The following is a 25,328-nucleotide window of genomic DNA, read 5'->3' on the forward strand; positions in this document are numbered from 1 at the left end:
ATCTTTAAAAAAAAAAAAACATTGGGGGGAAAATTTAAAGAAAAAACAAGCAAATATGTTTTTTTTCCACATAATTTTTTTTTATTCCATAGTAATTATTTTATCTATTAGACATGACGTTTATTTATTTTTTCAATGGTGGGTGGGGTTAGAAATTGCATTTCAGATTGTCAATTTTTTTTAATTCTGTTTATTTTCTTCCCTATTTTTTTTTCTTTCTACCTATGTCTCTTTGTGCTCACATATAAGGTCATAAAAGACCTTTTGGGAAAATCTTTAACATTTTAAATCATTTTTATGGTTGCTAATTTTCCTTGTAACTGGGCCTGGGTTATTAGCAAAAGTTAAAGTAAATTTAACCTTATAAGTCCATAGCTGATCTGGTTCTGATCTGGATCACTGCAAATAGTGATCAGGAAGGCAGAGATGTTAATAAACCATCTCTGCCTTCTCTGTGGGGAGTTCGTCTGTCTCTAATAGCCAGCTCCCTGCTCCCGCTTGATATTGTGTAGCTGTTGTAGCTACCTGAATACATGCAGAGCTCACATTAAGGCTGGGGCCACACGGGGACTACTGCGATCCACTTGCATGACACTCGGCTCGTGCTGGCAGTACAGCAGAGCCGAGTGTCATGCGTGTGTCCTTGCAACTGAGGTCCGTTCGTGCGAGCAGACCTCAGCTGCGGGGGGCGGGCCGGCACTCAGGAGGGGAGGGAGGGATTTATCTCCCTCTCTCCTGCATAGCCGGCTATTGCCATTCTCGCACTGCACTAGCGGTACACCGGTGTACCGCGAGTGCAGTGCGATTTTTCTCTCGCCCCATTCACTTGAATGGGTGCGAGAGAAAGAGTCTCAGATTACAATCGCAGCATGCTGCAATTGTTTTCTCGGTCCGATTAGGGCTGAGAAAATAATCGCTCATGTGTGCTGACACAGGCTAGAATTGGTCCGAGGGTAATGCGATGTTTTATCGCACTCCACTCGCACTGTTTTTCTCGCCGTGTGGCTTAGGCCTTAGGGGCACTTTGCACACTATGACATCGCAAGACGATGCTTGCGATGCTGAGCGCGATAGTCCCCGCCCCCGTCGCAGCTGCGATATCATTGTGATAGCTGCCGTAGCGAACATTATCGCTCCAGCACCTTCACATGCACTCACCTGCCCTGCGACATCGCTCTGGCCGGCGAACCGCCTCCTTATTAAGGGGGCGGGTCGTGCGGCGTCACTGCGACGTCACACGGCAGGCGGCAAATAGCAGCAGAGGGGCAGAGCAGAGCAGGACTTAAACACCCGCCCACCTCCTTCCTTCCGCATAGTCGGCATGAGCTGCGGTTAGCAGGTAAGGTGATGTTCCTCGCTCCAACAGCTTCACACACAGCGATGTGTGCTGCCGCAGGAGCGAGGAACAACATCGTACCGTCGCAGCAGCGTAATTATGGAATTCCCCGACACTACACCGATGATACGATTACGACGATTTTGCGCTCGTTAATCGTATCATCTAGGATTTACACACTACGATGCCGAGAGCGACGCCGGATGTGCGTCACTTTCGACATGACCCCACCGACATCGCACCTGCAATGTCGTAGTGTGCAAAGTGCCCTAAGTCTATATTCCTCTAAGACACTCTTACAAGCCAAAAACTTTTCATATATTTGTTGCACATACCTCTTCTGTGTCGTTTGGAAAGTACACTTTGTGGTAGATCTTGGTGCTCAGTTGCTGAATGGCTTCAACTTCTACCTGGTGAGGGGGCTGTTTTCTTGGACCAGTTCTATGTTCCATAAAAAAGATGGTCAGTAACGTTCGGAAAGTTAAATATCTTCCATAATAAATATCCTTAATAAAGCTTTACTATATATAGTATGCAGGTACGTAAAGCAAATAATGGAATAATACTCTGTGTGCAGTTTTTCTACTGAAGCTGTTGTATTGAAGTGCTGTGGATGGATTGAACATTATATCAATACATGGGTGTAAAGGGAATCTGTCAGCAGCTTTTTAATATGTAATCTGAGACCAGCATGATGTAGAGACAGAGACAATAATTCCAGCTGTGTGTCTCTTTCCGGACTGTGTTTTGCTGTTTCAATAAAATCAGTGTTTTTTCCGTCACAAGATTATTACTAGAGGACTAAGTGCCTGGTGCCTTTTGGTCCAGCCACATCCGGCAGCTGTGTTAATATACAGTGTAGACAGAAAACTGCCAATCAGTAGTGTGGCTGAGGTTATACACAGCTCATCATTCTGAGCTCTTCTTGATCTGCAGCAGAGAAAACTGATTCCATCACAACTACTGCAACTATAAAACTGTGTGATACATCGCTGGATTCAGGGTCTCTGTGCCTATATCAGGTTGCTCTCAAAATACATTACAAAAATCTGCTGACAGATCCCCTTTAAGGTTAAGGTAATTGGACGTTTTTCCATTTGATATGCAGGGAAAAGGGCTACATGTGATATCATACATAATAAAATATTTTTTATTTTGCAGTGCTATATAGTGGATAATTCACAAGTGTAAACCAGACTAGATCTCTTTTTACTGTTGTACTCTTTGAATCCTCCGTTTACAGTCCTTGGATAGCGGTTCCCTTTGACGGTTCTCAATAAATTTCTGAATATGAACCAACAAACTTTTACTTGGTGAAAACAGCCCGGTGCATAGCCAAAGCAGCTGCCATCCATTGCTTAAACTGTAACTGGAAAAAGTAGAAACACAACTTTATTTACTAAAAATAAAATAAAGAATGGCAAATTCTATGCAGTAAATATGGAAGTTGCGATTTCAGACATTTACAGACAGCAAAATTAGTTGATCTCTTGTATAATAAACACTTACAGAAAAGCTTCCCCCAGTAAAAAGAAAGGTAGCTCACCAAAGAAAATAGTGTAAGATCCAAGTACATAAATGTAAACACAATCTTTGTAGAAGAAATGCAATAAATGCATATAAAATGCCAAAGGCAAAATCATAAGTTGAGATGCAGTCAGAATCTGCACATAGGAAAAGACAAGGAACTCCAAAAGTAATAATCTACACTGCCTTGAAGAAGTATTCAATCTCCATGAACATTTCCACATTTTTTCATGTTACACCCACAAAAGCAAATGTATTATGAATGTATGTTTATTTGGATTTTATGTGATATAACAACACAATGTAGCAAGTATTTGTGATGTTCGAAGAAACTGATACCTGGTTTATAAAATGTTTAAAAAATATAAAGCTGAAAAGTGTGACGTGCATTTGCATCCGTCCTCCCTGAGTCAATACACTTTAGGACTACCTTTTGCTGAAATTACTGCTGAAAGTCTTTCAGGGGATGTCTCTTCCAGCTTTGCACATCTGGAGGCTGAAATTTTTACCTATTTTTCTTGCCAAAATACCTCTAGCTCTCACACATGAATATGCTGTGATCTAAAGCCCACTTTACACACTACAATATATCTTACGATGTGTCGGCGGGGTCACGTCGTAAGTGACGCACATCCGGCATCGTAAGGTACATTGTAGTGTGTGACAGGTACCTGCGATTGCGATTGAACGTTCAAAATGTTCATCGCATACACGTCGTTAAATCCTGACGAATTGCACGTCGGGTTGTTCAATGTTCCCGAGGCAGCACACATCGCAGTGTGTGACACCCCGGGAACATTGAACAGATCTTACCTGCATCCCGCGGCTCCAGCCGGCAATGCGGAAGGAAGGAGGTGGGCGGGATGTTTACGTCCCGCTCATCTCCGCCCGTCCGCTTCTATTGGCAGGCTGCCGCCGAACGTCCCTCCCACTCCAGGAAGTGGGCGTTCGCTGCCCACATCGAGGTCGTATGGACGGGTAAGTACATGTGACGGGGGTTACTCGTTTGTGCGGCACGTTCAACAAATTGAACGTGCCACAGATACGATGGGGGCGTTGCAAATCGCATACGATATCGTATGCGAAATTTCAACGTGTAAAGCAGGCTTAAAGCATTCCATTGTAGCTCTGGAAGGATATTTAGGGTCGATGTCCTGCTGACAGGTGAACCTAGGCCCCAGTGTCAAGTTTTTTACAGCCTCTAATTGGTTTGTGTTCAGGATTGCTCTGTATTTAGCTCCATCCAACTTCCCATCAACTCTGATCAGCTTCCCTGTCCCTGCTGAAGAAAAGCACCCTCTAGGACAGGGGTCTCAGACACGTGGCCCCTCAGGGTAGTTCGTGTGGCCCCCAGGCCCGTGCCCCTGTTCACTATCGCGGCAGGTGCAGGGGCCGCAGCCACTGTCTGCACTTTATGTCAGATGAATGTTTTGTCATCTCACATAAATCACTGACACTGCACCTGCCGCGATAGTGAACAGGGGCACGGGCCTGGGGGCAGCACGAGGCAGAGATGAGGCAGCGGAGGGAGCGCGGGACAGGTGAGAAGAATGGGGTGTGTGTGTGTGTGTGTGTGCGTGTGTGTGCGCGCGCGTGCATTGGACGTTAACCCCTTAGTGACCTATGACATACTCGGTACGTTATGGCTCCCTGGTACTTAAGGACCCATGACGTACCCAGTACGTCATGGCGAAAGCGCAGTCCCGGTGGCTGTGATCGCTGCAAATACCTTAGATTCGGGGAGGTGGGGACCTCCGGAGGGGTGGTGTCTCCTCCCCGGACCTACGGAGGCTGTGATTGGCTGACGAACGCCGCTCAGCCAATCACAGCCACTAATGTTTCAGCCATTGAAAATCACTGAAACATTGAAATCCAGCCAAGATCAGTGCAGCTATAGCACTGATCATTTACTGGAGCTGGGTGACCTCTGTTTCACCCGCCCCCAGCTCTGATTGGAGAGACCGGCTTTGTGACCGATCTCCCCAATCACTGTGGACCTGGGGCCGCAGACCACTCCCCTCAGCTTCACTCCGGCATCTGTGGAAGGTGAGGGGAGCTGCTTACCCATTACTACAGGATGGGGACAAAGTGCGCACATTACTATGGGATGGGGATAAGGCTGGGGACATTACTATAGGATTGGGACATTACAAGGATGGGCACAATACTATTGGATGGGGACATTATTACTATAGTATGGGCACATTACTATAGGAAAGGGACTAGGATGGGCACATGGCTATAGAATGGGGACAAGGCTGGGCACAGTACTATAGGATGGGGACATTACTACAGGATGGGGACAAGATGGGCAGATTACTGTAGGATAGGGACATTACTACAAGGGGACAAGGATAGGAAACATTACTATAGAATAGGGATAATGCTGGGGACATTACTATAGGGTGGGGACAAGGTTGGCACATTACTAAAGGATGTGCACATTACTATAGAATGGGGACAGTACTATAGGATGGGGACATTGCTACAAGGGGACAAGGATGGGGAACATTACTATAAGATGGGGGACAAGGATGGACACATTACCATAGATTGGGGACATTACTATAGGATGGGGACAAGGATGAACACATTACTATAAGATGGGGACAAGGATGGGGAACATTACTTTAGGATGGGGACAAGGATGAGCACATTACTGTGGGATGGGGCACAATACTACAAGGGGACAAGGATGGGCACGTTACAACAATATGGGGAACATTACTAAAAGATGTTGGTCAAAATTTCTATATAGTGCTAATTGTAAGACTATTAGTTACAAGAAATGAATAAAATGTAAAAAAAAAAAAATGTTTATATTTAAACAAAGAATGTGCACATTTGCTATAATGAACAAGTGAAAATGTTCAAAATCAGTGAACCCAAGGTGTGTAAAAAAAATAATATATATATATATATATATATATATATACATATATACAGTATATTATATATGGTACCAATAAAAATGTCACTTTGTCCTGCAAAGAATGCGGCCCCCCAAATTATTTTTTTTCCTCTGTGTGGCCCATACACCCAGCCAAGTTTGAGACTCCTGCTTTAGGATGATGTTACTACCACCATGATTTAAGGTGGGGATGGTGTTTTCAGGGTGATGTGTATTTATGCCATATATTTATGCTATGTTGTGTCTCCTATATGTTTTTTGCAAACTGCAAAGGGAACTTCTTATGGATTGCTTTCAATAATAGTTTTCATCTTGCCACTCTTCCACAAAGGCCAGATTTATTAGTATACAAGTAATAGTTGTCCTTTGGACAGATTCTTCCAGATTCTGAGCTATGGATCTCTGCAGCTCCTCCAGAGTGACTATGGGCCTCTTCGTTGTTTCTTTCATTAGTGCTTTCCTGGCTTGGCAGTATAGATGGACGGACATGTCTTGGTAGGTTTGCAGTTGTGCCATACTCCTTCCATTTCTGGATGATGGATTGAACAGTGCTCCGTGAGATGTTCAGGGCTTGGGCTATTTTTTTTATACTAGTGTTCTGCTTTATACTTTTCCACAATTTTAGCCCTGACCTGTCTGATGTTTTCCTTGGTTTTCATGATGCTGTTTGATTCCTAATTTTCTCAAACAATTCTCTGAAGCCTTCACAGAACAGCTGTAGTTATACTGAGAATACATTATACACAGGTGGACTCAATTTACTAATTAGATAACTTCTAGAGGCAATTGGTCATTTAGGATTTTATTTAGGGATATCAAACTACAGGTGGCTGAAGACAAATACACATCACAATTTTCAGATATAATTTTTTTCAAGATTTAGAAAGCTCATTTGGGTGGCAGCCACTCGTAAAAGTATCTTACACCTCTGGGCGCAGGACGCAGTCCCTACTCTTAGTTTGATTAGTACGAGGATGGCCTATACTCTTCAAAATGGATTGGATAGAGAAAAACTCACTAAACGCTTCTTTCTTAGGCTGCTTTCACACTACGTTTTTTTAACATGCGTCATGAACTTTTTTTGCTGAAAAGTGGATCCTGTTTTTACAAAGAAAAACGCATGCAAACACGTGTTATTTTGCAGGATCCTGTCACTTGAAGTTTATGGGCGGGCATTGAAGTCATGTGATCGGGAGTGAGGGGAACTGAACTTGATAGACTGGGAGCCAGCATCTGACAGCTGCGGACGCTGGTAACCAAGGTAAACATCGGGTAACTAAGCGAAGTGCTTTGCTTGGTTACCCGATATTTACATTGGTTACGAGCGTCCGCAGCTGCTAGAAGCCGGGCTGCCTGCTCCCTGCACACGTAACCAAGGTAAACATCGGGTAACTAAGCAAAGCGCTTTGCGTGGTTACCCGATATTTACCTTGGTTACGAGCGTCCTCCGCTCTCAGGTGGGGGGGGGGAGAGGGAGAGAGAGAGGGAGGGAGGGGAAGAGAGAGACTGATCACGCCAGGCTGGTTTCTGTGCATACTCAGTAGAGCAAGCAGGATCCTGTCTATCAGCATGGCAGCGTTCACATGCGTTTGCGTGCTGTTTAGTCAGAATCCAGTGAAAAACAGTATTTGGACGCAGCTCAAAAATGCTACAAGTAGCGTTTTTGAAAAAAGTTAAAAAACTGCAAGTCACTGGATCCTCACTGTAACGCACGCAAACACATGTGAACGCATGTTGACACGAATCCCTTGCAAATGCATTGAAATGAAAACGCATTTGCACTGGATCCGTTTTTGCGTTAAAAAAAGTTCATGATGCATGTTAAAAAAACGTAGTGTGAAAGCAGCCTTACTTGGACTTCCTTTATTAATGCTCAACCACTGTCTATGCACCAAACAGTGCATGATTGTTTCCAATTTACAGATTGGTATATGTAATTCAATACAAAAAGGAAACACATTATATAGAATCATTACACACAGAGTGATCTATTTCAAGTGTTTATTTTTGATAATGTTGATGATTATGATTACCAATGAAAACCAAAAAGTCATTATCTTAGAACATTAGAATAATTACCACAAAACACATGCAAAGGCTTCCTAAGCATTTAAAATGGTTCGTTAGTTTGATTCAGTAGGCTACACAATCATGGAGAAGACTGCTGACTTGACAGAAATCCAGAAGGCAGTCAATGACACACTCCACAAGGAGGGTAAGCCACAAAAGGTCATTGCTAAATAAGCTGGCTGTTCACAGAGTGCTGTATCCAAGCATATTAATGGAAAGTTGAGTGGAAGGGAAAACTGTGGTAGAAAAAGGTGCACAAGCAGCCGGAATAACCGCAGCTATGATAGGATTGTTAAGGAAAGGCCATTCAAAAATTTGGGGGAGATTCACAAGTAGTGGACTGCTGCTGGAGTCAGTGCTTCCAGAGCCTCCACACACAGACGTATCCAGGACATGGGATACAACTGTCACATTCCTTAACTCAAGCCACTCATGACCAATAGACAACGCCAGAAGCGTCTTACCAGGGCCATGGAGAAAAATAACTGGACTGTTGCTCATTGCTCCAAGGTGTTATTTTCAGATGAAAGTAAATTTTGCATTTCATTTGGAAATCAAGGTCCCAGAGTCTGGAGGAAGAGTGGAGAGACCATAATTCAAGCTGCTTGAGGGCTAGTGTGAAGCCTCCACAATCAGTGATGGTTTGGGGAGCTATGTTATCTTCTGGTGTAGATCCACGGTGTGTTATCAAGACCAAAGTCAGCCCAACTGTCTACCAGGAAATTGTAGAACACTTCATGCTTTCCTCTGCCAACAAGCTTTTTGAAGATGGAAATTTCATTTTCCAGCAGGACCTGTCCACACTGCCAAAAGTACCAGTACCTGGTTTAATAACCACTGTGCTTGATTGGCCAGAAAACTCGCTTGACCTAAACCCCATAGAGAATCTATGGAGTGTTGTCAAGAGGAAGATGAGAGACACCAGACCCAACAATGTGGATGAGCTGAAGGATGCTTTCAAAGCAACCTGGGCTTCCATAACATCTCAGCAGTGCCACAGGCTGACCGCCTCCACGCCACGCCACACTGATGCAGTAATTCGTGCAAAAGGAGCCCCGACCAAGTATTGAGGCATTTACTGTACAGACTTTTCAGTAGGCGCCAACATTTCTGAGTTTAAAATAATTTTTTCAGTTCGTCTAATAAAATATTCTAATTTTCTGGGATAAGGACTTTTGGGTTAACAGAAATAAACACTTGAAATAGATCACTCTGTTTGTAATGACTATATAATATATGTGTTTCACTTTTTTGTATTGAATTACTGAAATGAATTAACTGTTTGAGAATATTCTAATTTATTAAGATGCACTTGTAATTTCTTATTCAGTTCACAAATTCTTGCTTCTTAAGGCTACTTTACACGCAGCGACATCACTAGCGATGTCGCTCGTGAAAGCACCCGCCCCCGTCGTTTGTGCGTCACGGGCAAATCGCTGCCCATGGCACACAATATCGCTAACACCCGTCACACATACTTACCTTTCTAGCGACGTCGCTGTGGGCGGCCAACAACCTCTTCGTTAAGGGGGAGGTTCGTGCGCCGTCATAACGACGTCACACAGCGGCCGACCAATAGAACCGGAGGGGCAGAGACCAGCCGCATTAACGACACGCCCACCTCGTTGCCGGAGGACGCAGGTAAGCTGTTGTTCGTCGTTCCTGGGGTGTCACACGTAGCGATGTGTGCTGTCTCAGGAACGACGAACAACCTACGTCCACAACGACCAATGAGATTTTTAAAATGAATGACGTGTCAATGATCAACGATTAGGTTAGTATTTTTGATCGTTAACACTCGCTCGGAGCTGTTACACGCAACGACGTCGCTAACGACACCGGATGTGCGTCACGAACACCGTGACCCCGACAATATCTCTTTAGCAATATCGTTGTGTGTAAATGGGCCTTTAGTGTTGGTATATCACAGAAAATTCCAATATACAGTGGAACCTCGGTTAACGAGTAACCCAGTTAGCAAATATTTTGCTATACGAGCAAAGTTTGCTGTAAATTTGTAACTCAGTTTACGAGCAAGCTTTGCCGGATGAGCAAATACTCACCGCACACACTTCCGGTTCTGTACTTCCACCGCGCTCTAACCCGCTCTTGCAGTCCGCACAAACACACACAAACAAGCACGCACACACACATATTATGCTCACTTTACCTTCCGTTCCATCGCCGGCCTCCCGGTTCTTGTAGTTCGCCGCTACAAGATGTGTATCGGGAACCATCGCGACGATGGAGGAACTTCCGCTGTCAGCCGCTTCTCAAAGGCAGCGCACTGACCAATCAGAGGCAAGCAGCTCCTGCCTTTGACGTCAGCGCTCTGGCAGCAGAAGTTCCGGCATCGGTCGCGATTGTTACCCGATACACATCCTGTACCGGCGAACTGCAAGAACCAGGAGGCCGGCGATGGAACAGAAGGTAAGGTGAGCATAATATGTGTGTGTGCGTGTGTGTTTGTGTGTGTTTGTGTGTGTTTGCGCATGTGTGGAATGGGACATTGAACAAGTTGTGGAACGAATTGTCTGCATTCCAATAATTTCCTATGGGAAATCTTGCTTTGCTAGACGAGTAGCTTGGTTAACAAGCACACTCCCAGAACGGATTGTTCTCGTTAACCAAGGTTCCACTGTAATACAATTGTATCTGAGATGTATTGTGGGTGTAACGTGAAAAAATACAGATAAGTTCATGGGGTATGAAGTCTTTTTCAATATACTGTGTGTATATATATATGTATATATATATAGATAAATAGATAGATAGATATATATACACGCTGTATATATATATATATATATATATATATATATATATATATATACATACATACAATGTATATATAAATAAATTGATATAATGCCAAAAAGTATGTGAAAGAGCAAAGACCAAAGTAAAGTGCTCATTGTCATGTAAAAAAAATAGATAGTGCACAAGGTGAATAATGCAGAAAGCATATAAGGAATGTCAGAGACAAATATAAATTGCTAAGTAATGAGATGTGTAAGGGAATGCAGGGAGAGGCCGATAAATAATACTGCTGAACATACAACCAGTAGTTAAACCAGGAACGAACTAACCAAACGCTACCAGCTAAATTGGTCAAATGGATGCAAAATCCATCTCACCCGACGTGCATTTTGCTTTTATGCTTTGTCTATTGATGAAGCATAAAAAGTTGAATATGCATCAAGAGCGGTGGCTCTCACATTTATTTGACCATTTCAGCTAGGGGAGTTTGGTTCCTCTTTAGTATCTCATTACTTAACACTTTGTATTTGGACCTATTAGGCTGTGTGTGCACGATGCGTTTTTTCATGCGTTTACGCTGCGTTTTGCACTGCAGCATAAACGCATGCGCCCTGCGTCCCCAGCACAATCTATGAAGATTGTGCAAATTCCATCCGTACGTTGCGTTTTAGAACGCAGCGTTTCGGCTGCTGAAATATTTTGCCAAAACGCTGCGTTCTAAAAAGCAACATGTCACTTCTTTTGTGCGTTTTGGATGGATTTTCCACCCTTTGAAACAAATCGATGTGGATCTCTCTCTCTCTCTGTCTGTCTCTCTCTTTCTTTCTCTTTGTCTGTCGGTCGGTCTCTCTCTCTGTTAATGTCGGTCTCTCTCTCTGTCAATTGGTCGGTCGGACTCTCACTCTCTCTGTTGGTCAGTCGGTCTCTCCCTCTCTCTTTCATACTCACCGATCAATGGCACGGCGCTGCACAGCTGTCACACTGTTCTGGCGGCTTCTCCTGCTTTTGAAAATGCCGGCCGCTCATTATTCTATCTCGTATTCCCTGCTTCCCCCATCCACCGGTGCCTATGATTGGTTGCAGTGAGACAGCTGTCACTTAGCGTGGGGGCTTGTCTGAATGCAACCAATCACAGCCGCCGGTGGGCGGGTCTATATCGTGCAGTAAAATAAATAAATAATTTAAAAAACAAAACGACGTGCGGTCCCCCAAAATTTTGATACCAGTCAGGGTAAAGTCACACGGCTGAAGGCTGGTATTCTCAGGATGGGGGGCCCCATGTTATGGGGAGCTCCCCAGCCTAAAAATATCAGCCAGCAGCCGCCCGGAATTGCCGCATCCATTAGATGCGTCAGTCCTGGGACTCTACCTGGCTCATCCTGAATTGCCCTGGTCCAGTAGCAATCGGGGTAATAAGGAGTTAATGGCAGCCCATAGCCGCCACTAAGTCCTAGGTTAATCATGGCAGGCATCTATGAGATACCCCCGCATGATTAACGTGTAAGTTAAAGAAAGTAAACACATACACCCGAAAAAAATCCTTTATTTGCAATAAAAGACAAAAAAAAAAATCACCCTCTTTCACCACTTTATTAACATCCCCAAACAGCCCTCCAGGTCCGACGTAATCCACAGAGGTCCCACGACGCATCCAGCTCTGCTACATCGGAAGCTGACAGGAGCGGCCGTAGAGCACGACCGCTCTGTCAGCTCCACCCAGCAACTGAAGTGAGTCGTGCTGTCAGTGATGACGTCACTCAGGTTACCGCGGCCAGGTGGAGGACTACAGCTGTGGCCGCGGGTAACCTGAGTGACGGCACCGCTGATCACTCGGCTCACTTCAGTCACTCAGGTGACCTGCGGGCGGCCATAGCTGGAGTCCTCCAACTATAACAGCAAGTCGCCCGAGTGACTGAAGTGAGACCCCCGATTAACGGTGCCCTCACTCAAGTGATTTGCGGTGATCGGGCAGAGGACTTCAGCTGGCCGCGGGTAAGCTGAGTGACGGCACAGCTGATTGCGTGGGTCACTTCAGTCACTCAGGGAATTTGCGGTCACTGGTGAGTCCTTCACCGGTGACTGCAAATCAGGCTGCGGCACACAGACAGAGCTGCGCGATGACAATGAAGTCGGGTGAAGTTCATCCGAATTCATTCTGATCGCGCGGCTCTGTCTAGCAGCCAGCTAGATAGACAGTGCGTTCCCACTTGGCTCTATGGGGATGTAGCAGAGCTGAGTGGGAATTCACTGTCAAAAATGCATCCATTCTGCATTCAAAATGCATCCAAAACGCAGCGTTTTGGATGCATTTTGAAATGCACATGCAGTGACAAAATGCTGGCGAATATTTGTCACGACAGAACGCATCGTGCGCACATACCCTTTGTCTCTGGTGTATGTGCACTTGCAAGACGTTTTAGAGAAAAATATAAATATTTTACCAAAATATTTGCTCATAAAATAGTGATATTACAAATATTAGACAATTGACTGAACATATACAATATATATATGCGAGTTTTCAAATCCCACCAAGGACAACATTTGCAAGGAGTTTGTATGTTCTTCCCATTTTTGCCTGGGTTTCCTCTGGGTTTTCCAGTTTCCTCACACACATAAAAGACATACAGATAGGGAATTTATACTGAGCCCCAATGGGGACAGTGATAATAATATCTGTAAAGTGCTGTGGAATATGTTTGAGCTTTATAATAAGTGGATATATTTTGGAACCATGAAGAGAATTCAGTTTACCTTTTGTTATTTGCTGTCATCTGCTTCAAAATCTGGCAGTAGATTTCATCTCTGAGAGATTCCTCACGCACTGGGCCAGAGAATATCTGATCAGTAAGCTCGACTGGGGAGCGAGATTGTGTTGATGGATAGTCTCCCATATACTTCATGATAGGTAGGTTATGTTAAGGTGTGTAATTGAGACAAGAATGTTCCCTAATCTTATGTACCTTTCTACATACAGTACATTGCAAACATTTTTTCTCATAAGAGGCTTTAGAGTAGTATCCTTCTAATATCTCATAAAGGCAGTCTACAACCCAATATCTCGCAGAGTCGCTGTCTTCCTAGGGGCAGTGCATGCGTAGATAAATATTCCACCTGTCGCAACATCATCAGGGCGTTACTGCACATGTGTGGCGGCTGTGCAAGATGTCAGCCAAAAGGGCAGGATACTGAGTAAAGTGATCTGTCAATTACTGACAGTATCTACAAAAATACTCCGGCACACTAAACATGAATGATGAGGAATGCGGATTGGTGCTCAAAAATATTTTATTGTGGTATATTCGTAGAAGACATTGTCCCATTTCAACCCTGTATGGGTCTTTATCAAGGACTTTTGTCTATCAATACAAGGGATATTTCACAAGGAGCACCGAAAAGGCAATGTTTCTTAGAGAAATCATGGGGTTTCTGCAACCGTCTTTGTTGTATGTACAGATGTCACTCTATCAATGGTAGGTGCTATAGAACGACCAGGTGTATGGACACCTTATGCTTATGAAAAAATTGTTAAGGATGTCAGGTGTGGTATGAAAGGTACGCAGTCTCTATATCACTGTATCAAAACAGCATGCAAACCTTCAAGGGTGAGGCTCGGACTACTTGAGGGACAAAGGGGGGATGTGTAGATCCAATAGATGAATAGCTTTATCCTCCTAGCGCCAGCACACGCTTCCAGTGTACCTCCTTGCATCACGACAGAGCCATTGGCCTATACTTTACCATTGACCCACATGTACCTCATTTCAACTGGGAGATATCCATCTATTGGATCTACACATCCCCCCCTTGTCCCTCAAGTAGTCTGAGCCTCACCCTTGAAGGTTTACATGCTGTTTTGATACAGTGATATAGAGACTGTGTACCTTTCATACCACACCTGACATCCTTGACAATTTTTTCATAAGCATAAGGTGTTTATACACCTGGTCGTTTTATATCACCCTCCATTGATAGAGTGACATCTGTACATACAACAAAGGCGGTTGCAGAAACCCCATGATTTCTCTAAGAAACATTGCCTTTTCGGTGCTCCTTGTGAAATATCCCTTGTATTGATAGACAAAAGTCCTTGATAAAGACCCATACAGGATTGAAACGGGACAATGTCTCCTACGAATATACCACAATAAAATATTTTTGAGCACCAATCCGCATTCCTCATCATTCATGTTTAGTGTGCCGGAGTATTTTTGTAGATTGTACTCCTTTTTCTCCAGAGCACCTAAATTTTATGGTAGTTGAGCCAGGTCTAATCTTCCTAAATTACTGACAGAAGGCTGGCGCTAGGAGGATAAAGAAGCCGGAGAGCTGTAACTGCAGACCAAGCCCCTGCACTTGCGAGATTATTTGCACACCAATTCACCAATGAATTACGAGACAATGGAAACAATGATTTGTAACACGCTATATACAGTAGTTATGGAAGTAATCATCGTTACAGGTACTTTACGGTGATAAAGATACTTTGCGGTCTAAAAACCTGCTGACAGGTTTCTTTTAACCCCTTCATCAACCAACGTGTTTCCATCTTCACAACCAGGCCAAATTTTCCAATTCTGAACAGTGTCAATTGATAAAGTAATAACTCTAGAATGATTCAACAGATTTTAGTGGTTCTGAGATTGTTTTTCTATGACATATTATACTTTATGTTAGTGGTACATTTTGGTCATTGTCTTTATGTTTATTTGTGAAAATATTGAAAATTTTCCCAAAAATTTGAAACTGTAGCAATTTTAGAACTTTAAATTTTCATACCCTTAAACCAGATAGCAGAGAAGCAGGAATTCAGTGAGCAATCTAGGAAATTTTTTTGTTAAAACCAAAAAACTTTAATTCATCCCTTTAAAAATTTGATACAGGCAATAAAGATCCATTCAAATAGCAGAAATATATAAGTCCTTTTAAAAGACAACGTGTTTCGGCACGCTAGCACTATTTGGTTGTGCAATTTCTCCTGAGCACAGCAAGACTCTGTAAATTGTATACCAATCTAGGATACCTAAAGTAGATATTTGCATCAAACCTCAGTCTGTACTACTTTTATATAAACATTTTTCCCTTTACTATTAAATATCAAAATTATATACATACATATACACAACACTAAAAACAATTACGATAAAGAATAGGAGGAAAAAGTTTTTTTTATTTTACCCTATCCTTTCCCTTCCTATACTACGGGGGTCGGCGTCCTAATCGCAATGACGTCCCCATTCCGCGATGACTATACCCTAAGCAAATCACTCCCTAGTTCTAAATAAAGTGCACTAACTCAAAGGAGTGTATTAACCCAAAGCGGTAAGACCACAGAGAGAAAAAAGTGCACAGTCCGAGGTGACTAATTTGTCTTTATCATAACCCAGGGCTATCAGGGATTGGGGCTTATGGGTCGTCATATATGTCACTCGGACTGTGCACTTTTTTCTCTCTTTGGTCTTACCGCTTTGGGTTAATGCACTCCTTTGAGTTAGTGCACTCTATTCAGAACTAGGGAGGGCTTCGCTTAGGGTATAGTCATCGCGGAACGGGGGCGTCATTGCGATTAGGACTCCGACACCCGTAGTATAGGAAGGGAAAGGATAGGGTACAAAACCCCCCCTTTTTTTCTCCTATTCTTTATCGTAATTGTTTTTAGAGTTGTGTATATGTATGTATATCATTTTGATATTTGATAATAAAGGGAACATTTTTTTTATATAAAAGTAGTACAGACTGAGGTTTGATATAGGAATACTCCATAAGTGGTGGAAAACTGCTGTTTGGGCACACGGCAGGGAGCGAAAGTGAAGGAGTGCTATATGAATTTTGATAGCAAAATTGGCTAGAATATATGGCGGATGCAATGCTGGATTTGCAGAGCTCCTGATGTGCCCAAACAGTGAAAACTCCCCACAAGTACGTATTTTTCGCTTTATAAGACGCACTTTTGTTCCCCCAAATTTTGGGGGAAAGTAGGGGGTGCGTCTTATAAGCCGAATATACGGGGGGTGTATATATATATATATATATATATATATATATATATATATATGTACACTGCAAGGTCCAGGGGAGGTGGGGGAGCTGCTCGGGGCAGGTGAAGCTGCAGCGGCAGCGTTTGATCTCCTGCTCCCGCTCATATAATTTGCACAGCCGCTGTCCATCTCCGGTGGTGCTGAAATCGCACACAGTGAGGGGCTGGGGAGCGGTGCATATTATATGTCTCTGCGCCCCCCTGTGATGGCACATGCCCCCCCCTGTTAGATTTGGCCCCCAGGCTGCTGCTCATTCTAAAATAAAAAAGCTTTACTTACCCCTTGCAGCGTTTCTCCCCGTGTCCCTGCTTCCACTGTGATCAGGCAGGCAGAGATCTCAGTCTGCTGTGCCGATCACATGACCGCACTGAGAACCAGGAAGTAAGGAAGAGAAGCACGGAGGGAGACAGGAGGGAGATAAACGCTGGAGGAGGTCAGGAAAGAGGGTTTTATTTTACTATGGGCAGCAGCCTGGGGGCGATATCTAACACAGGGGGACTTGTGCGATCTATATAGGGGCCATGGGCAGCACAATGGGGGCGATATCTAACACAGGGGGACTTGTGCGATCTATATCGTGGCCATGGGCAGCACTATGGGGGCGATATCTAACACAGGGGGACTTGTGCGATCTATATAGGGGTCATGGGCAGCACTATGGGGGCGATATCTAACACAGGGGGACTTGTGCGATCTATATAGGGGCCAAGGGCAGCAGCATGGGGGCGATAGCTAACACAGGGAAATGTGTGCAATCCATAGGGGACCATAGGCAGCACAGAGGAATGTATGCAATCCATAGTGGGCCATAGGCAGCACAGGGGAATGTGTGCAATCCATAGGGGACCATAGGCAGCACAGGGGAATGTATGCAATCCATAGGGGGCCATAGGCACACAGGGGAATGTATGCAATCCATAGGGGGCCATAGGCAGCACAGGGGAACGTGTGCCATCACAAGGGGGCTATATTCAATATAAGGGGGCTATATCCAGATTATGGGGGCTAATTTTAGGATGGGGGGCTATGAGGGACATATACCCTATATGATTTGTTAGAGGGACACTGGCATTATAAGATGGACCCCATTTAACATTAAAGAAAAAAAATTCTCTTTTCCTTCACCAAATTTGGGGGTGCGTCTTATAATCAGGTGCGTCTTATAAAGCGAAAAATACGGTAACCACATTTTGTAAACTACACCTCTCAAGGAATTCATCTAGAGATATGCTGAGCACCTTGAACCCACATATGCTTTAAAGGAATTTTAAAATGTTGAGCTGTGAAAATGATAAAAAATACATTTTTACCACAAAAATCTTGCTATAACCCCAATTTTTTCCATTTTCACAAGGGTAACAGGAAAATTCCATGATAAAATGTGTTGTTCAATTTATCCTGAGTACAGGGATACCACATATGTGGTGGAAAACTACTGTTTGAATACAGAGCAGTGCTCGGAAAGTAAGGAGCACTATTTGAATTTTAGAGCGCCATTTTGGCTGGAATAGATTGTGGGCATCAAGTCACATTTGAAGATCTCGTGACAGCCCTTCACCTGTGACCGCAGATACCGTGACCTCACTGACTTTACTGAGATCACCTGTGGTCAGGTTAGCTGTGGTCATAGGTGGAGGGCAGTGGGATTCTCCTGCTGTGCCTGCAACTTACCTGAATTACATCACTGCTGATTGCTGAGGCTCACTCTCTGCCTGAAGTCCACAGCAGGCAGTCATGTTCCATGAATTCGCACATGCTTTTTTTGTACTTTATTTCAAATAAAGGATTTTTTTGGTGTTTGTGTTTATTTCTTTTCACTTACAGATTTATTTCTTTTCACTTACAGATTCTCATAGATGCTTCCCATTACTAATATAGGGCTTCGTGGCAGCTATGAGCTGCGATAGACCCTTTATTACCCCTATTGCCACCACACCAGGGCAATCGGGAAGAGCTGAGTAAAGTGCTGGGATTGTCGCATCTAATGGATGCAACAATTCTGGATGGCTGCAGGCTGCTATTTTTAGGCTATGAGGGGGCCAAATAAGCATAGGTCTCCCCAGCCTGAGAATACCAGCCCCCATGCTGTTTTTTAATTTATTTAAATAATTAAAAAAAAAAAAAGCTCCATGCGGTTCCTCATATTTTGATGCACAGCCAAGATAAGTGTACAGTTGAGGGCTGCAGCCTGTAGCCATTGGCTTTATCTGTGCTGGGTGTCAGAATATGGGGGGACCCTAAACCAATTTCTTTATTATTTATTTATTTTTACTGTACAATAGTGACCCGCAGACAGGGTCTGTGATTGGAAGCATCAGATGCTGTCACACAGGCTGGGAGCGCGTCTGATTGAAGCCAATTACGGGAAAAGCAGTGCATATGCAATGAAGGTAATGAGCGGCAATGGAAGTGAAGGAGTGGCCAGGAAGAAGTTACAGCAAAGCCGGAGCCTACGTAAGTATAGCACCACTTGGTTTATTATTTCTTTCTTTATTTTTCCTTTTTTGAATTTTTTTTTTTGATCATTAGCCGGAATTCCCTAAGAATTGCGGGCACTGGTCTGGTACTTGGGTACTTTTGAAACCACTCGAATCAAGAGTTCGGGTCCGCCCATCACTACTTTCCACCTATCCAGGGCGTGCATTAAGGATATCAATAAAAGCCTGGCATGCAAAATCTCGCAGATCCGCCACTTCACAAACTTTCCGAAGCAAGGGTTGTCTTATTGGTTCCTTCGAGTAAGCCCAGAGTTGTGACTTACCACGAGATCTTTGTAAAAAGGCCTTGGAAACACTCTCAGGATCTGGAGGTCTAAGGAGAGCACAAATGAAGAAATTAAATACTTTGCTTAAAAATGCACAGAATCTTATGCTTTCCAATTATAAATGTATGTATGCTCTTAAAGTATGTTTTTAAGGTAATATATCTATGTATCAATCTATATATTTATTAATTTGTTAGGATATTCTTTTTATTGAAAAGTGAAACTGCTTGTTGCATAAGAATTTGTATAAGGGTTTGCTCACATCTGCATATAAATCACTCCTATAATCACCCAGAAACGTGGGACGAGTGTCATGTGTATGTCACTCTGTATGTCATGTGAGTGCTATATGAGTGTATGACTTTTTTTTCTAACCTAGAATCCATATGCAATGCATTTTTAACATCATCTTTTACATCCTAGAATACTTTATGTAAATTCTTGCCAGTTGTCAGAATAAAGCAACAAAATATAAACATATAGCTAGCTCGATAGATATGCAGATAAATAATGTCCTAACCCCATAGATATTGTAAACTTGCACCCTTTAATACCTTTCATGTGGCACTAAAGGGGGTTTAGACTGGTTTAACCTAATAAATAAATCTAAAACAAAAAAAACAACAATGTGGGACCCCCTCTAATTTTGATAGACAGCAAAGGAAAATCTGCGGGCTGCGGGCTGATTATCAGGCTGGGAAGGTCCATGGTTACTGCGTTCAACCTAAAAATACCAGCCATCAGCCTCCCCAGAAAAGCATCACATTAGATGCATCAATTATGGCTCTTCACCTCGGCTCTTCCCGATTGCTCTGGTGCATTGGCAATCGGATCGGAGAAATGGTGGTTGGGGTTGATGTCAGCTCTGTAGTGTCAGCTGGCATCAAACCCTAGTGTTAGTAATGTCTATCAGACACCCTCATTACTAAGCCTGTAATTAAAAAGCAAAATTCACAGTCACAAAAATATTTATTTGAAAAAACACTCCCTGACATTTTCCCTGGTTCAGCAATTTAAAAAAATCAACAAAATCCATGCAGGTCCGACATAGTCCATGGAATCCAATGTACACAAATGGAAACCTAAAAGACAGGAACCTCACCGCTTATCACAGTCACCGGGTCTCGTGGAGCACAGTGTGAGCTCAACGTGGCTACTGCTCAAAGTCTATGGCCTCGTTCTTTGATTGTTGGTTAGTTATCAAAAAGAGGGGGGACCCCATATCAATTTTTTTTATCATCATTTATTAATCAGGATAAACCAGGCTAAAAACTCTTTAGTGCCACATAAATGGCACTAAAGGGTACCAGTTTATAATATGTAGGGGGATTGTGACATTATATAGCTGCAGGATATCTATCTACTGTATCTATTTAGTCTATTCTATCTAATATCTTATCTAATATCTTTCTGCCATCTAGTTATCAATTAGTTTATATTATTATTTTTCTCCTTTGAGATGTGTGTGTAAAATTCGGATGCTTGGTCAGTGTGCTGTCCAATTCTTTTCTCACACCCATTGACTTGAATTGTCAAGTCTCGTCCGATATGTGCGGCTACTCTTAAGGGTGCTTTACACGCTGCGACATCACTAGCGATTGCTAGCGATGTCGTGCGCGATAGTACCCGCCCCTGTCGTACGTGCGACATTTGGTGATCGCTGCCGTAGCAAATATTATCGCTACGGCAGCGTCACACGCACATACCTGTTCAGTGACGTTGCTGTGACCGCCGAACAATCCCTCCTTCAAGGGGGAGGTGCGTTCGGCGTCACAGCGATGTCACTAAGCGGCCGCCCAATAGCAGAGGAGGGGCGGAGATGAGCGGGCGGAAGATCCCGCCCACCTCCTTCCTCATTGCCGGTGGACGCAGGTAAGGAGATGTTCGTCGCTCCTGCGGTATCACACATAGCGATGTGTGGTGCCGCAGAAATGAGGAACAACCTGCGGCATGCCCCGAAGGAGCGACGTGTCAACGATCACCGTTTTTTGCCGTTTTTTCGATCGTTGAACATCGCTCCTAGCTGTTACACGCTGCGATGTCGCTAACGGCGCCAGATGTGCGTCACAACCACCGTGACCCCGACGATATATCGTTAGCGATGTTGCAGCGTGCAAAGCACCCTATAGTGTGCTGTAATTGTTTCTGCCTTTTCTGGCTGAGGAAAAACTTGCAGATCAGAACTGACTCAATAGATGACGTTGGTGAGAGGGCAGTGTTTTTTTTTTCTCGCATGTCACTCATCCGATATATACGGTAATGTGAGCGAACCCTTATACACATAAACATATATACTTATACCTGATTCCATATATTTGAACTTGAGCTGTGTTTACCTGAAATACTGCACAGAATATTCCTCCAATGTGTATGGCTTAACTTCTTCCTGTTGGCTAAACTCATCAAACGAAGAGCCGATTAATTCTGATTTCCGCTGTTCTGGAGACATAGCAATCATACGCTAAGGACAAAAAATAAATATAGAAGTTAATAAGCATTGTCTTACTAGACATATAATTTATGTCACATTTATTAAACACGTAAAGAAGGGCACTGTGTACATTACAACGGCCATTTGCTTACCAGCATTTCAGAGCTAGGTTTGGTAAGGGTTGGTACAATATAGATAGCATCCAAAGACACAGCACCACTGTTCCCAGTCCTTTCATTTTGTGCATGGGTCCAGCTCAGTCCATTTTGAAGTTCCGGGCTTCTGTTAAGAAGAAGCAGATCCCCATTTCGAAAGCTTAACAGGTCTGGTTCATCTAAAAATAGAGATAAAAATTTGTGATGAGCTCAGAAATACCTTGCTATAAAAGTTCATCTCTTGACTTTGGGTTTACACTTTGTCCTACTGTGAAACTGTAGGGGAGTGCAGCCCGTACTAAGGATGTTGCTTTACTGTGACTTTAAGACTTTGTTGTACTGTGGCTTTAAGAGACTGCTCCCCTGCAGAGCACAATGGAATGGCCTGCATCTCCTCTGCTGCTGTGTATTTGTTTGGTCTGCCCTGAGAAAAGTGCAGAGAGAAGCAGGAAGTGGCAGACAGTGTGAGAGAGTTCCAGGACGTGCAGAGGGATGCATACAGGAGAGTCAATATCCTGCCTGCTAGAAGATGCCGCCTGATGAACCCAGCTGCCTGGTGAATCGTGGGAAGAGAAGTCCCGCATTGCCCACCCGGAGTGAAGTGCGCACCACCGTACCGTCAAGCCTCAGGGCAGACCAGTCCTGCGGACAGTGACATGAGTGTATGCCTGGGCGTAGCAGTTAGAGAACCATAGTAGGCTTCTGTAGTCAGAGTGCGGTATCTGCACGGTCCCTTTAAGGGAGACCAGTTAAGATAGAGGACAAAGCAGGATTGTTTAACGCTGAAAATATGCATATCGCGGTACTGCTGTTAAAACTATATTGTATGTTGCACTAACTGTGGCGACCTGGGCTTCAGCTAAAGAATACATTTTTGTACTGTGGGTTTTCCATTACTCCTTTTCCCCCCTCCCGCTGCTTGGCAGCTTGTGTTTGTTATTCCTTGTAAATAAACATTTTCCCTGGTTTATCTGTTAACACGTCTGATCCCGTGATTTGCTCTGCATAGCGGAGGGCCCTCGGTCCATTGCTTCAAACCAATTCTGCTAAATATATAGTTAGACATTTGCAACTCTATATCTATATTTCTAAGCTTAATTTTTGTGTATTTTGTTTATTGGCAAAGTGCAATCAATAGTTGAGGGCATGGGAATATTGTTAGACTACACTAATGTGTTCGGCATAAAACAGATCCTTCCAAAATAAATTCAAACAGAGTCTAGAGTGGCAGAGCTTTGCCTAATAATAGTCAATGGCTTAGTTGGGGTTCCATCTTCAGATAGAAGTCCTTAACAGAGGCCGCGAAGGAGTCCAAAACGTAGTGTGAAAGTCGGTCTCTGTATTCTTACATACGGTGTTTCCATTTATTGATTAGGAACGCTAATAATACCTGTTAATGTCTTTGTTTTTGAACCCATTGGGTCTGTCATTGACCTTGAGCTGTCTTGCAGAGCTACTGCATACACAGATCTCGCCTTCAGCCCATCCAAAAAGTAGAGAAGCAGCTTAGCAATTTCTTCACTGTTCTGCGAGGTTAGAACAAATTGCTCTCCTCTCAGCGTATTTAAGACACAGCATTGACCAAATGATTTTTCAGCCCTATAAAAAAAAGACACACATGCAATTCACACATAGATACAAAATATTAGAAAATACAGTAGAAACATGAGAACAGAAGGATGATTATTATCAAGAGGCTTCCCTTTATCTTCAAGCCAAGATATCCAGCACTTGGCATGCAACTGAATTACAACACTGGCCATTCATCTACTATATATACAGTGCCTACAAGTAGTATTCAACCCCCTGCAGATTTAGCAGGTTTACACATTCGGAATTAACTTGGCATTGTGACATTTGGACTGTAGATCAGCCTGGAAGTGTGAAATGCACTGCAGCAAAAAAGAATGTTATTTCTTTTTTTATTTTTTTTTTTAAATTGTGAAAAGTTTATTCAGAGGGTCATTTATTATTCAACCCCTCAAACCACAAGAATTCTGTTTGGTTCCCCTAAAGTATTAAGAAGTATTTCAGGCACAAAGAACAATGAGCTTCACATGTTTGGATTAATTCTCTCTTTTTCCAGCCTTTTCTGACTAATTAAGACCCTCCCCAAACTTGTGAACAGCACTCATACTTGGTCAACATGGGAAAGACAAAAGGAGCATTCCAAGGCCATCAGAGACAAGATCGTGGAGGGTCACAAGGCTGGCAAGGGGTACAAAACCCTTTCCAAGGAGTTGGGCCTACCTGTCTCCACTGTTGGGAGCATCATCCGGAAGTGGAAGGCTTATGGAACTACTGTTAGCCTTCCACGGCCTGGACAGCCTTTGAAAGTTTCCACCCGTGCCGAGGCCATGCTTGTCCGAAGAGTCAAGGCTAACCCAAGGACAACAAAGAAACAGCTCCGGGAAGATCTCATGGCAGTGGGGACATTGGTTTCAGTCAATACCATAAGTAACGTACTCCACCGCAATGGTCTCCGTTCCAGACGAGCCCGTAAGGTACCTTTACTTTCAAAGCGTCATGTCAAGGCTCGTCTACAGTTTGCTCATGATCACTTGGAGGACTCTGAGACAGACTGGTTCAAGGTTCTCTGGTCTGATGAGACCAAGATCGAGATCTTTGGTGCCAACCCCACACGTGACGTTTGGAGACTGGATGGCACTGCATACGACCCCAAGAATACCATCCCTACAGTCAAGCATGGTGGTGGCAGCATCATGCTGTGGGGCTGTTTCTCAGCCAAGGGGCCTGGCCATCTGGTCCGCATCCATGGGAAGATGGATAGCACGGCCTACCTGGAGATTTTGGCCAAGAACCTCCGCTCCTCCATCAAGGATCTTAAGATGGGTCATCATTTCATCTTCCAACAAGACAACGACCCAAAGCACACAGCCAAGAAAACCAAGGCCTGGTTCAAGAGGGAAAAAAATCAAGGAGTTGCAGTGGCCTAGTCAGTCTCCTGACCTTAACCCAATTGAAAACTTGTGGAAGGAGCTCAAGATTAAAGTCCACATGAGACACCCAAAGAACCTAGATAACTTGGAGAAGATCTGCATGGAGGAGTGGGCCAAGATAACTCCAGAGACCTGTGCCGGCCTGATCAGGTCTTATAAAAGACGATTATTAGCTGTAATTGCAAACAAGGGTTATTCCACAAAATATTAAACCTAGGGGTTGAATAATAATTGACCCACACTTTTATGTTGAAAATTTATTAAAATTTAACTGAGCAACATAACTTGTTGGTTTGTAAGATTTATGCATCTGTTAATAAATCCTGCTCTTGTTTGAAGTTTGCAGGCTCTAACTTATTTGCATCTTATCAAACCT

The 25,328-nt window shown here is 43.6% G+C and overlaps 1 protein-coding gene across 1 annotated transcript in view; it reads right to left on the minus strand.

Moving 5' to 3' along the window:
- Nucleotides 1–25,328, minus strand: part of MYO7B (myosin VIIB) — a 266,503-nt gene that overhangs the window by 18,886 nt on the left and 222,289 nt on the right. The window contains exons 34-40 of the mRNA XM_075340840.1: nucleotides 23,383–23,591; nucleotides 21,990–22,171; nucleotides 21,743–21,867; nucleotides 19,296–19,453; nucleotides 13,359–13,512; nucleotides 2,550–2,705; nucleotides 1,672–1,777 (exon numbers count right to left, since the gene is read on the minus strand). Of these exons, the coding sequence (XP_075196955.1) occupies nucleotides 1,672–1,777; nucleotides 2,550–2,705; nucleotides 13,359–13,512; nucleotides 19,296–19,453; nucleotides 21,743–21,867; nucleotides 21,990–22,171; nucleotides 23,383–23,591 (1,090 nt within the window). The remainder of the gene's footprint in view (nucleotides 1–1,671; nucleotides 1,778–2,549; nucleotides 2,706–13,358; nucleotides 13,513–19,295; nucleotides 19,454–21,742; nucleotides 21,868–21,989; nucleotides 22,172–23,382; nucleotides 23,592–25,328) is intronic.

This window comes from Anomaloglossus baeobatrachus, chromosome 3 (genome assembly GCF_048569485.1).
Source record: "Anomaloglossus baeobatrachus isolate aAnoBae1 chromosome 3, aAnoBae1.hap1, whole genome shotgun sequence".
Classification (NCBI taxonomy): Eukaryota; Metazoa; Chordata; class Amphibia; order Anura; family Aromobatidae; genus Anomaloglossus; species Anomaloglossus baeobatrachus.